At 41.6% G+C, this 12,182-nt stretch overlaps 1 protein-coding gene across 4 annotated transcripts in view; it reads right to left on the bottom strand.

Annotated features, from left to right (window-relative positions):
* Positions 1 to 12,182, bottom strand: part of PHLDB2 (pleckstrin homology like domain family B member 2) — a 131,032-nt gene that overhangs the window by 64,179 nt on the left and 54,671 nt on the right. For all 4 annotated transcript variants that reach the window (XM_032631450.1, XM_032631452.1, XM_032631449.1 and 1 more), the window contains exon 3: positions 7,897 to 8,280. In XM_032631450.1, the coding sequence (XP_032487341.1) occupies positions 7,897 to 8,280 (384 nt within the window). The remainder of the gene's footprint in view (positions 1 to 7,896; positions 8,281 to 12,182) is intronic.

The following is a 12,182-nucleotide window of genomic DNA, read 5'->3' on the forward strand; positions in this document are numbered from 1 at the left end:
AAAACTACTAGAACTAATCAATGAATTTGGTAAAGTTGCAGGAAACAAAATTAATGCACAGAAATCTCTGACATTCCTATACACTAACAACGAAAAAACAGAAAGACAAACTAAGGAAACAATCCTATTTACCATCTCAACAAAAAGCATAAAATACCTAGGAATAAACCTACCTAAGGAGGCAAAAGAATTGTACTCAGAAAACTATAAAACACTGATGAAAGAAATCAAAGATGATGTAAACAGATGGAGATATATACCATGTTCTTGGATTGGAAGAATCAACATTGTGAAAATGACTACACTACCCAAAGCAATCTACATATTCAATGCAATACCAATCAAAACACCAATGGCATTCTTCACAGAATTAGAACAAAAAGTGTTACAATTTGTATGGAAACACAAAAGACCCCGAATAGCCAAAGCAATCTTGAGAAAGAAAAATGCAGCTGGAGGAATCAGGCTCCCTGACTTCAAACTATATTACAAAGCTACAGTAATTAACGCAGTATGGTATCAGCACAAAAACAGAAATATAGATCAATGGTACAGGATAGAAAGCCCAGAGATAAAGCCACACAAATATGGTCACCTAATTTACGACAAAGGAGGCAAGAACTTACAATGGAGAAAAACAGGCTCTTCAATAAGTGGTGCTTAGAAAACTGGACAGCTACGTGTAAAAGAATGAAATTAGAACACTGCCTAATACCATACACAAAAATAAACTCCAAATGGATTAAAGACCTAAATGTAAGACCAGACACTATAAAACTCTTAGCAGAAAACATAGGAAGAACGCTCTTTGACATAAACCACAGCAGGATCTTATTTGACCCACCTCCTAGAGTAATGAAAATAAAACAAAAATAAACAAATGGGACCTAATGAAACTTAAAAGCTTTTGCACAGCAAAGGAAACCATAAACAAGATGAAAAGACAACCCTCAGAATGGGAGAAAATATTTGCAAATGAAGCAATGGACAAAGGATTAATCTCCAAAATATACAAACAACTCATGGAGCTCAATATCAAAAAAACAAACAACTTAATTAAAAAATAGACATCTCACCCAAAAAAGATATACAGATGGCCAAGAGGCATATGAAAAGATGCTCAACATCACTAATTATCAGAGAAATGCAAATTGAAACTACAGTGAGGTATCACCTCACACTGGTTAGAATGGGTATCATCAGAAAATCTACAAACAATAAATGCTGGAGAGGGTATGGAGTAAAGTGAACCCTTTTGCACTGTTGGTGGGAATGTAAATTGAAACAGCCACTATGGAGAACAGTATGGAAGTTCCTTAAAAAACTAAAAATAGAACTACCACATGACCCAGCAATCCTACTACTGGGCATATACCCTGAAAAAGCTAATTCAAAAGGATACATGTACCCCAATGTTCATTGCAGCACTATTTACAATAGTCAGGACATGGAAACAACCTAAATGTCCAACAATAGATTAATGGATAAAGAAAATGTGGTACATATACACAATGGAATATTACTCAGCCATGAAAAGGAACAAAATTGGGTCATTTATAGAGATGTGGTGGATCTAGAGTCTGTCATACAGAGTGAAGTAAGCCAGAAAGAGAATAACGAATATTGTATATTAATGCGTATATGTGGAATCTAGAAAAATGGTACTGATGAACCTATTTGCAGGGCAGGAATAGAGACGTAGATGTAGAGAATGGACATATGGACACAGAAGGGGACGGGGAGGGTGGGACATACTGGCAGATTAGGTTTGACATAAATACACTACCATGTGTAAAATAGCTAGCTAGTGGGAACCTGCTGTATAGAGTGGGGAGCTCAGCTTGGTGCTCTGTGATGACCTAGATGGGTGGGATGGAGGGATGGGAGGGAGGTCCAAGAGGGAGGGGATGTAGGTATGCACATAGCTGATTCGCTTCATTTTGCAGCAGAAACTGACACAACACTGCGAAGTAATTTTACTCCAATAAAAAAAAAAGAATACATCTAAATGTGGAGCTACTCTTGCCAGGCACAAACAACAGTCTGCAAGAAAGGCTCTTCTACAAACAAGGCTGTAAAGATCCACATGGCGTCAGGTAGGAAGAGAGGAGAAGCAAACAGGCAAGACCCACACATTTAGCAGGACACAGAGGAGAAGGGAGATATGATGGGCTCAGAGATACTCCCTGCAGAGTTAGCGGTTTGAACCACCTTTGGGCACACCAGCCCTGGGGTCCAACACAAGGAAGACAAGTGCCCTTAGCTGGTTTGAAGACCAATGGGACTTAGAGGAGGGTTGTAAGAAGCCGAGACTCTACTCATGAAGAGCAGGTGCACATGCTTGTCTACTCTAGGGAACAAGGGGGAGGAAGCAGATTTAAAACTGTGTGGGGTTCTGGCTGGTTTCCCACAACTACTCCTGTCTGCAGCAAGTGCCTGACCCAGCTGCTCTTGCTCCTGTGCAGCTCTCTACTAGGATGGAGGTGCTTTAGGGGGTGGGGGGAGTGCACACTTAGAGGAAATGAACCAGCTTGGACCCGACCCTCAGGGCTTCTGTTCCATCACGTTGAGCTCTGATCACACCCAGATAGGGCTGTGACAGCCACTGAGCATAAGAGAAGCTCGCTTGCACCTGGCTCTGGCTCTAGTCCCTCCATCTCCAGCCCTACCTCTCACCAAGGTGATAACCGCCTGCACACCCCAGGAGAAGATGTGACCCATGCTCACTTCAGCTTCAGCTTTCCCACCAAAGCCACTGGGCACATGCAAACTGCATAGGGACACTCCCATGCAAGGATACTCCTTCGAGACCAGGATAGGTAACTATTTCACCTAATTTCATAGAGAAAGAGAAAGTTAAACAAATAGGAAGACAGAAGAAATTGTTTCAAATGAAAGAACAGGGAAATAAACCTGAAGAAAACCCTAATGAAACAGATAAATAACTTACCAGATAAAGGGTTCAAAGCCTTAGTAATAAGAATGCTAACTGAACTTGGTTAAAAAAAAATAGATGAACACAGGAAGAATTTTAACAAGGAACCAGAAAACATAAAAAAAAAAAGAAAGAAAGAAACGGAGCTCAAAAATACAATAACTGAAATGGAAAATACACTAGAAGGAATTAATAGCAGATTAGGTGATACAGAAGAACACATAAGCAATCTGGGAGAGAGAATAATAAAATCACCCAATCAGAACAGCAAAAAGAAAAACGAATTTTAAAAAATGATTAAGGGACCTCTGGGACAACGTCAAGTGTTATAACATTCACATTATAGGGGGCCCAGAGGGTGAAAAGAGACAGAAAGGGATAGAAAATGTATTTGATGAAATTATGGCTGAAAAGTTCCTGAAGTTGAAGAAGGAAACAGATTTCTAGTACAGAAAGCACAGGTAGTCCCAAACAAATGAACATAAAGAGACCCACATTGAGACATATCATAATTAAAATGGCAAAGGCTAGAGATAAAAAGAGAATTTTAAAGACAGCAAAAGAAAAACAGAGTCACATATAAGGGAACCCCTATAAAGCTATCAGCTGATTTTTCTGTGGGAACTTTGCAGGCCAGGAGGAAGCAACATGATATATTCAAAATCTTGAAAGGGAAAACTCTGCAACCTAGGATACTCTATCCAACAAGGTTATCATTCAGAATTGAAGAAAATATGAATTTCTCTGACAAGCAAAAACTAAAAGTTCATCAATACTAAAGTGACCCTAAAAGAAAAAGGTCTCTTTAAGTGGAAAAGAAAAGGCTAAAACAAGAAGTGAGAATTTATAAGAAAGGAAAAATCCCACAGGTAAAGGCAAATATACAGCAAAGGCTGTGGATCAGTCACTTAAATAAGTGAGCATGAAGACTGAAAGACAAAGATTGTAAAATCAACTATAACTACAATAAACAGTTAAGGGATATGCATGAAGATGTAAAATATGGCATCAAAAACACAAAACATGGGGAAAGGGAGTAAAAATGTAGATCTTTTAGAATGTGTTTGAACTTGTGATTATCAGTTTAAAACAAGTAGATATAGCTATAGGTCAATACATGAACCCCATGGTAACCACAAATCAAAAGCCTACAACAGATACACAAAAACTAAAGAGAAAAGAACACAAGCATATCACTAAAGAAAATCATCAGACCACAAGGGAACAAACTAAAAAAAGAGAAAAAAGCAGAACTACAATAACAACCAGTAAATAAGTAAGAAAATGGCAATAAGTACACACCATAATCAAGTAGGATTTATTCCAGGGATGCAAAGATGGTTCAATATCTGAAAATCAACCAATGTGATACACCACATTCACAAAACAAAGGATAAAAATCACATGATCACCTCAATAGACACAGAAAAAGAATTTGACAAAATTCAACATGTATTCATGATAAACTCTCATCAACGTCGATACAGAGGGAACAAATCTCAACATAATAAAGGCCATTTATGACAAGCACACAGCTAACATACTCAATCGTGAAAAGTTGAAAGATTTTCCTCTACAATCAGGAATAAGGATGCTCACTCTCAGAACATCTATTTAACATAATATTAGAAGCCCTAGCCACAGCAAGCAGACAAGAAAAAGAAATAAAAAGGCATCCAAATTGGAAGAGAATAAGTTAAACTGTCACTATTTGCAGATGACATGACCATATACACAAAACCCTGAAGTTTCCACCAAAATTTAATTGGATTCCCCCACTGCCCCCAAAATGGGACCTAATTAAACTTAAAAGCTTTTGCACAGCAAAGGAAACCATCAACAAAATGAAAAGACAACCTACTGAATGGGAGAAAATATTTGCAATGATATGACCAATAAGGAGTTAATATTCAAAATATACAGCTCATATAAGTCAATATCAGAAAAACAACTCAATTAAAAAATGGGCAGAAGACCTCAATAGACATATTTTCAAAAAAGACATACAGATGGCAAACAGGCACATGAAAAGAAGCTCAACATTGCTAGTCATCAGAAAAATGCAAATCATAACCACAGTGAGATATCACCTCACACCTGTCAGAAAACAACAAAAAGTCCACAAATAACAAGTATTGGGAAGAATGTGGAGCAAAGAGAACCCTAATACACTGTTGGTGGGAATGTAAACTGGTAGAGTCACTATGGAAAACAGTACGGAGGTTCCCCAAAAAAGCTAAAAACAGAACTACCATATGATCCAGCAACTCCAATCCTGGGCATATATCTGAAGAAAACAAAAAACAGTAATTTGAAAAGATATATGCACCCCAATGTTCATAGCAGCATTATTTACAATAGCCAAGAAATGGAAGCAACCTAAGTGTCCATCAACAAATGAATGGATAAAGAGGATGTGGTATATATAGGCAATGAAATATTACTCGGTCATAAAAAAGAATGAAATTTTCCCATCTGCAACAACATAGATGGACCTGGAGGATATCATGCTTAGTGAAATAAGTAAGCCAGAGAAAGACAAATGCTGTATATTAGCACTTACATGTGGAACCTAAAATAAAAATACCAAACAAATGTAACAAAACAGAAACAGACTTACAGATATAGAGAACAAGCTAGTGGTTACCAATGGCGAAAGGGATGGAAGAGAGGTAAGATAGGGGTAGGGGATTAAGAGGTACAAACAGGCCTGGGGCCCCCCTTTCCAGGGCCAGCCATGGCGTGCTGGGCAGCCCCAAGGCGTGGCCCTCAGCTGAGATCAGGGAGCCCTTCCCTGGCCCCTCGTGCCCTCCCAGACCAGCAGTGAGTGGGGGATGACTTGAAGTGGGTGCTCTGTGGTGACAGCCCTCGCTGGCACAGTCTATTTCTGGACACGTTCTCACAGTCTCCCGTTGGGGACCGTTTTGTTCTTCCCTGGGCAGCATGAGCTTCTCAAGTTGCCCACAGACCGGGGCTCGGCCCATAGGAGCCAGAGTGCTGCAGGCGGCCCCACGCGGGCAGGCTGCATGCCGATCAGGCCTGCACTCCCCCTGCCAAGGACTGGGACTGGAGAGTGGCTGCACTGGCTGCTGAAGACAAAGCAGAAAGCGTTTCCTGCCTCCACTGTGTTCTGGGCACTGAGCAGCTGTCACAGGCCTTGTTGGTGCTAGGTGAGGGTCCTGAGCACTCCTGCTTTGGAGTGGGCTCCCCCGTGGAGCCCCAGAGGGGCCTGGCCCCAAAAGCTCAGGGTCCCTCCCAGCCCCCATGTCTCTGGCCCAGGCCTCAGACCCGTGTGTACAAGGCAGGGCGGCTGGCACTAGATGTGTGGGACTGGGGACTTCCTTGGGGACCAAAGGACTGCTGGGCCAGTTGGGCGTGTGGGAGTCACTAAGGGGGTGGCCCGAAGCAGGCTGTGGGGGCCACAGAGGGGGGCCTGCTTCTGGACAGGCCAGGGCTCCGGGGTTGCTCAGCCCACGTGCAGCACTGTTTCAGGCCTTGCCTGCTGCCCGCAGTGTCCCCAGGAGCTAGTGCCCCAGGGGCTGCACTCCACTGCGGGTGGGGGTGGGGGAGCAAGGGGAGAGGTGGAGTCGGCCTTCTGCCTAGGCCAGCCATCATGAGATCTGGTTGTGCTCCGTGGTCAGACGAATCCCGACCAGCCCTGGCTGAGAGTCTCGTGCTCCTGTGAGAGCTGCCGACCTGCTTGGTGGGGGTGGGTGTCTATAGGCCATTGCCTCAAGGTCTGTTTATGTTTTCCTTTCACTAAGTTTGGGTTTATTTTGGTTGGGTTGGCACTAATTCTTAAGATGCTGTGAGAACTGTTTCATCCGAATGCCAAATAAATTTGTGTTCTGGAAAAAAAAAAAAAAAAGAGGTACAAACAACTATGTATAAAATAAATAAGATATAAGGATAGATTGTCCAATGCAGGGAATATTGCCAGTATTTTATAACAACTTTAAATGGAGTACAATCCATAAAAATATTGAATCACTATGTTGTACACCTGAAACTAATATAATATTGGAAATCAACAATACTTTAATTTTAAAAAGTTAAATAAATAATAATAAAGGTGTCCTAAAGACAAAAAAATGGGTGAAGAACATGAGTGTCTCAAAATACAAATGAACAACTAAAAATATGAAAAGATGTCCAATTTTATGCATAATTAAAGGCAAGAAAATTAAAACATCATTAACTTAGCATATTAAAAATTTTCGATAATACACAACTTTGGCAAGTGTATGAATAACAAGGTGCACGGATAAACTCTTACTCAGTGTCACCTGGAAATACACAGTCTTTTGAGAGTATAATTTGGGAATATTGATTAGAATGAATAATATACAAACTCTTTGACCTACCAATTCCACTTTTAGTAAGTGATCCTACAGACAGATTTGCACAATTGTGCTGATATATACTTTCCAGAATATTTGTTGCATATATATTTTGTTGATAAAATACTGGAAACCATTTAAATAGGAGTTCCAAACAATAAAATACTAGTCAACCAAAGAATGAGGCAGAACTGTGTATAGTAATATGCAAAGATGCTCCAGACATTCAGTGAGGGAAAAAAAAATCGTACAGAACACTATACTTTTATATATGTATGTCTATGCTTATAATATACGGCCATATATGCACAGAAATACTGAGAAGGCGTGTAAGACACTTTGTGTTTTTCTCTCTCAGTTGTACAATTGGAGGGGGCAGGGAGAAGAGAAATTGTTTTTCTTTATACTTTTCTGTACTGCTACATTTTCTAGAGTGCAAATTTGTTACTTTATAGTAAACACCCTAATTTGCTGCACCTTGCTTAGCTGATTACCTCTTAAATTGAAGCTTCACTGAAAACAGTCTGGAAAACAACCAGGATAAAACCTCTAGTGTCTAGGCCAGTGCAGATGCATATGGTTCAGGTCTTAAATTTAATCTGTGTCTGTGGCCGGCTTTACCTTTGGTAGGATGCTTAGATAAGCGGACTCGCTGGAAGCTTTCAGAAAAGCAGAGGAGGGCGGTGGGGGAGTCCTGGTGAGGTCCCTGATCAGTTCATCATTCCTGGAGCTCCTGAGGGAAAGGAAGCTGGCGCTACTCTGACTGAGGCTCCCGAAGCCTGCCAGGTCTGCATCGTGGAGAGAGCTTTTCTGGTGGCACCTGTATCTGGTGTCAGGGCTCACCAGGGCTTCTTCAAACACGGACTCCTCGTCAGAGAGCTGCAGCTTCTCCAGTTCCTTATTGATTTTCTGTACATCTGCCACAGTGGTGCCAGTGGACACGTGACTGTCAGGCTTTGTGTACTCAGCACAGAGACTGAGGATGGTCTCCAGACGCTGTCTCTCCTAGAACACAGAGGAGGGAAGGTCAGTGAGTTTGTGAGAAGGAGACAACTCCGAATAAAAAGATGGAAGAGGCTGGGACCCCTGGTGAATTCAACCCACACATAATCCCACAGATACTTGGCTGGTGATGTTTTTCATCATCTTTGATGAGCCCATTTATAAATCCAGATGAAACCTAGGTTAACAATGCATGATTTTCCTCTCAAATTCAATTCTTTATTTGTATATCCCAGTGCTGATCCTAGCACATACTAGCACTCAGTGAGACCTTTCTTGATTTATCAATTCTCCAAACACTTCAAATGTTTTCGTTTAATCTCCTTTTTAAAATCTTCATCCCCTTCCCTCCCTCTACTATCCACCTGCAACAATATCTAGCTCATTCATCACTGTAGAGTTAATATTTGAGTTTAAAATTAATTCTCTAGGGCTTCCCTGGTGGCGTAGTGGTTAAGAATCCGCCTGCCAATGCAGGGGACATGGGTTCGAGCCCTGGTCCGGGAAGATCCCACATGCCGCAGAGCAACTAAGCCAGTGCGCCACACTAATGAGCCTGCGCTTTGGAGCCCGCGAGCCACAACTACTGAGCCCGTGTGCCACAACTACTGAAGCCCATGCGCCTAGAGCCCATGCTCCACAATGAACGAAGAGTAGCCCCCGCTCACTGCAACCAGAGAAAAAGCCTGCAACGAAGACCTAACACAGCCTAAAATAAATAAATTTTTTTAAAAACTATAAAAAAAATTAATTCTCTAACTTCCTTATAGAAATGTCATTCTACTGTTTAGACACACAAAAGGAAAATGCTACTCTAGAAAAGGCTTAATTTGAAAGGCATAATAACTAGGTCTTCAATTTTTTTCTTGAAATGCTTCAAATTTTTTAAAACTCTTTTTTATGTCTTGTCACCATATAAAGGTCTTTCCCACCAATTTCTCAAATGAAAAATTGAAATGATTTTTTAAAAAAGAGAATGTCACAAGAAGATGAAGAACATTTAATGTCATGTCCAGATAGAAAGAGAGCAGCATATTTCAAATTCTGAGATCATTCAATCTTTGAATCATTTAGCTGGAAAATAAAATGATAGTTTATTTGTCTAAAAAAAATTAATATAAGGCCATTGATGTCTATAATGGTACCACTGACACTTCACCAAGCTCCCCATGTAAAACACGTAGGTATTTATGATTTTTGACTTTAAGTAAACTTACTATACCTTTGTGAACAAGGAGATATAGTTTACAAAATGCTTATCATAAACCTAGACAGCACTCTGGAGTGGGGAATCTCAACATCTTCACCTTTCTCATTAGCCCAACTGCCGAAGTGAAAAAAAAATAATAAAAGAGCAAAAATCATCTTTGGTTATTACATCTACCACGTTGAAAAGAGAATTCAAAAGCCTTCCATAGAAAAATGTTTTCCAATCTAAACAGGAGGGAAATCCAAAAGGGAGGGGATATATATATATATATATATATATGGCTGATTCATTTTGCTGTGCAGTAGAAGCTAACACAGCATTGTAACGCAACTATACTCCAATAAAAATTAATTAAAAAAAAAAAAGAGAAACGTTTTCCAAACTGGTTATCAGTAACAAAATAGAAAAGTGTTAAGCAGCCCTGGGCTGCTGTTTTTAATATCTAATTGCAGAAAATTTGTAAAAACTAAATTCTGAAGGTAGTTCTCTTTATTAGCGGAAGAGTGTCAAATAGAAAAGTCAAATAGGAACAGACTAACATAATTCCCTGGTTTTCATTAAATACATCCATTAAATGACAAAATAGCATGAAATGACTTTCATCTGTCCTCTAAAGTACTCTCCCCACCCCAAAAATGCAACAGCTTGATCAAAAGGACTATTAAATGGGTTCTTATAAGCCCCACCTCCCTTTCACTGCCTGAACTTCTGGACTCCAGCTGCAGCTCCATCCTCATGGCCTCGTCCCACGGAAGGCACTCGGCTGCACAACCTCATCCCAGGCGCTTCTGCACCCTGTCCATCCAGGAGCCCTGATGCTTATTTATCTCTGTAGCCGCTACCAGCTGCCAAGCCCTACCCACCTCAGCTTCGTGGGGAAGGAGGGGGGCGGACACACAGCATTCATTGCCTTATTTTAAACTCCAACAATCTAGAAAAGTCTGCATGTGAATATGCAAAGACAACTGCAAGGGTGTATGTGAGGAAGGGGACAGGAACAAGATGTTATATCTTACCCCTTCTCAAAAGCACCTGCATTAGAGGCTAATCACCTTTCTGCCATGTAGGTGAATTAAGTTGAAGCATCTAAACTCAGTCTTTGCTAATCTTCGTAGATGACAGTGTGTATGCATTCACCTCAACATTCACTACACTTGGGATTATCGGAAAGTTGTCAGTTTCTCTTTACCAGGGCACTAATGAACAGTGCGGTCCTCAAAAGCATGAAAGGTACTTCTGCCCAGCCTGTCATACATCGCAAAATTCCTCCCACATCTCCTTCCCAAAATAGTTTCTTTTGCTGCCAATGTCATTGCTTAATTCCAGAGGGAATAAATGATCCCAGCCAAAAGATGAATGCTATTTCAGACAGTGAAACAGTATTCAAAGGCGGGTACACAGGAAGTTTGGTCTACTGCTATGTGCTTCTCTCTATTCTTATCACCCCATTCACAGCCCATCTGTTCAGGTTTGAATCACACATGGATGCAGCACTGCTGCCCACGAGTCTAACAGAATTCCAGGCCGTGCTGAGACACACTGGCCCCATAAGAACTGCATCAAAGAAAAATAAACTGATGATGAGAAGTGCGTCAGAAGAAAGTCTGCGAGGCATTTCAGAAAGCACGAGAAGCCTTTTAAGGAAACCCTGCACAGAATTTACCCTCATAACTCTCCCTTGAGCCCTCTTCATCTTTCCCGTTCATCACGCCAATATTCTCCACTCTGCATGACCTAAAACGAGGGGGGCCAGTCCACACAGGACACTTTTGAGAATCAAATAGGGCACTATTAAGAATTACGCTAGGACAGCAAGCGCAAACTGGCACTGGCAACCTGAGATGTGTGGCTCTCTTCCTAAATTTCAATTTTCTTTGAGGCTTCACCTAACAACCTGCTGAATTAGGAGCCTACCCTCTTTGACATCTCCAATTCCTACCCACCTTTCCAAACCAGCAATCCACACAGCATTCTCATGAAAAAGGCACCAGTAGAGAGCCCAAATATCTAAATGGCCCAAAACATTGGTGTTAAGGGTGTAGAACGTAGGTCCCTTTGAATTATATTATTTAAAATACATTTTAATTTTTTCTCTCTCTCTCCATTTTCCCTTTCCTCCAACTCCATATATCAAAGAAAGCTTTGAAGGGGACAAAAGAGCTTAACAAATATACCTGAAGGGGGGACCAGGAGAAGATGGCAGAAGAGTAAGACACGGAGATCACCTTCCTCCCCACAGATACATCAGAAATATATCTACACGTGGAAATGCTCCTATAGAAGACCTACTGAACGCTGGCAGAAGACCTCAGAACTCCCAAAAGGCAAGAAACTCCCCACATACCTGGGTAGGGAAAAAGAAAAAAGAATAAACAGAGGCCAAAGAATAGGGACGGGACCTGCACCAGTGGGAGGGAGCTGTGAAGGAGGAAAGGTTTCCACACACTAGAAGCCCCTTTGCGGGCGGAGACGGGGGGGTGGGCATGGGGGGAAGTTTCAGAGCCACGGAGGAGAGCACAGCAACAGGGGTGCGGAGGGCAAAGTGGAGAGACTGCCGCACAGAAGATCGGTGCCGACCAGCACTGACCAGCACTCACCAGCCCGAGAGGCTTGTCTCCTCACCCGCCGGGGCGGGCGGGGACTGGGAGCTGAGGCTCGGACTTCGGTCGGAGTGCAGGGAGAGGACTGGGGTTGG

This window comes from Phocoena sinus, chromosome 4 (genome assembly GCF_008692025.1).
Source record: "Phocoena sinus isolate mPhoSin1 chromosome 4, mPhoSin1.pri, whole genome shotgun sequence".
Taxonomy (NCBI): domain Eukaryota; kingdom Metazoa; phylum Chordata; class Mammalia; order Artiodactyla; family Phocoenidae; genus Phocoena; species Phocoena sinus.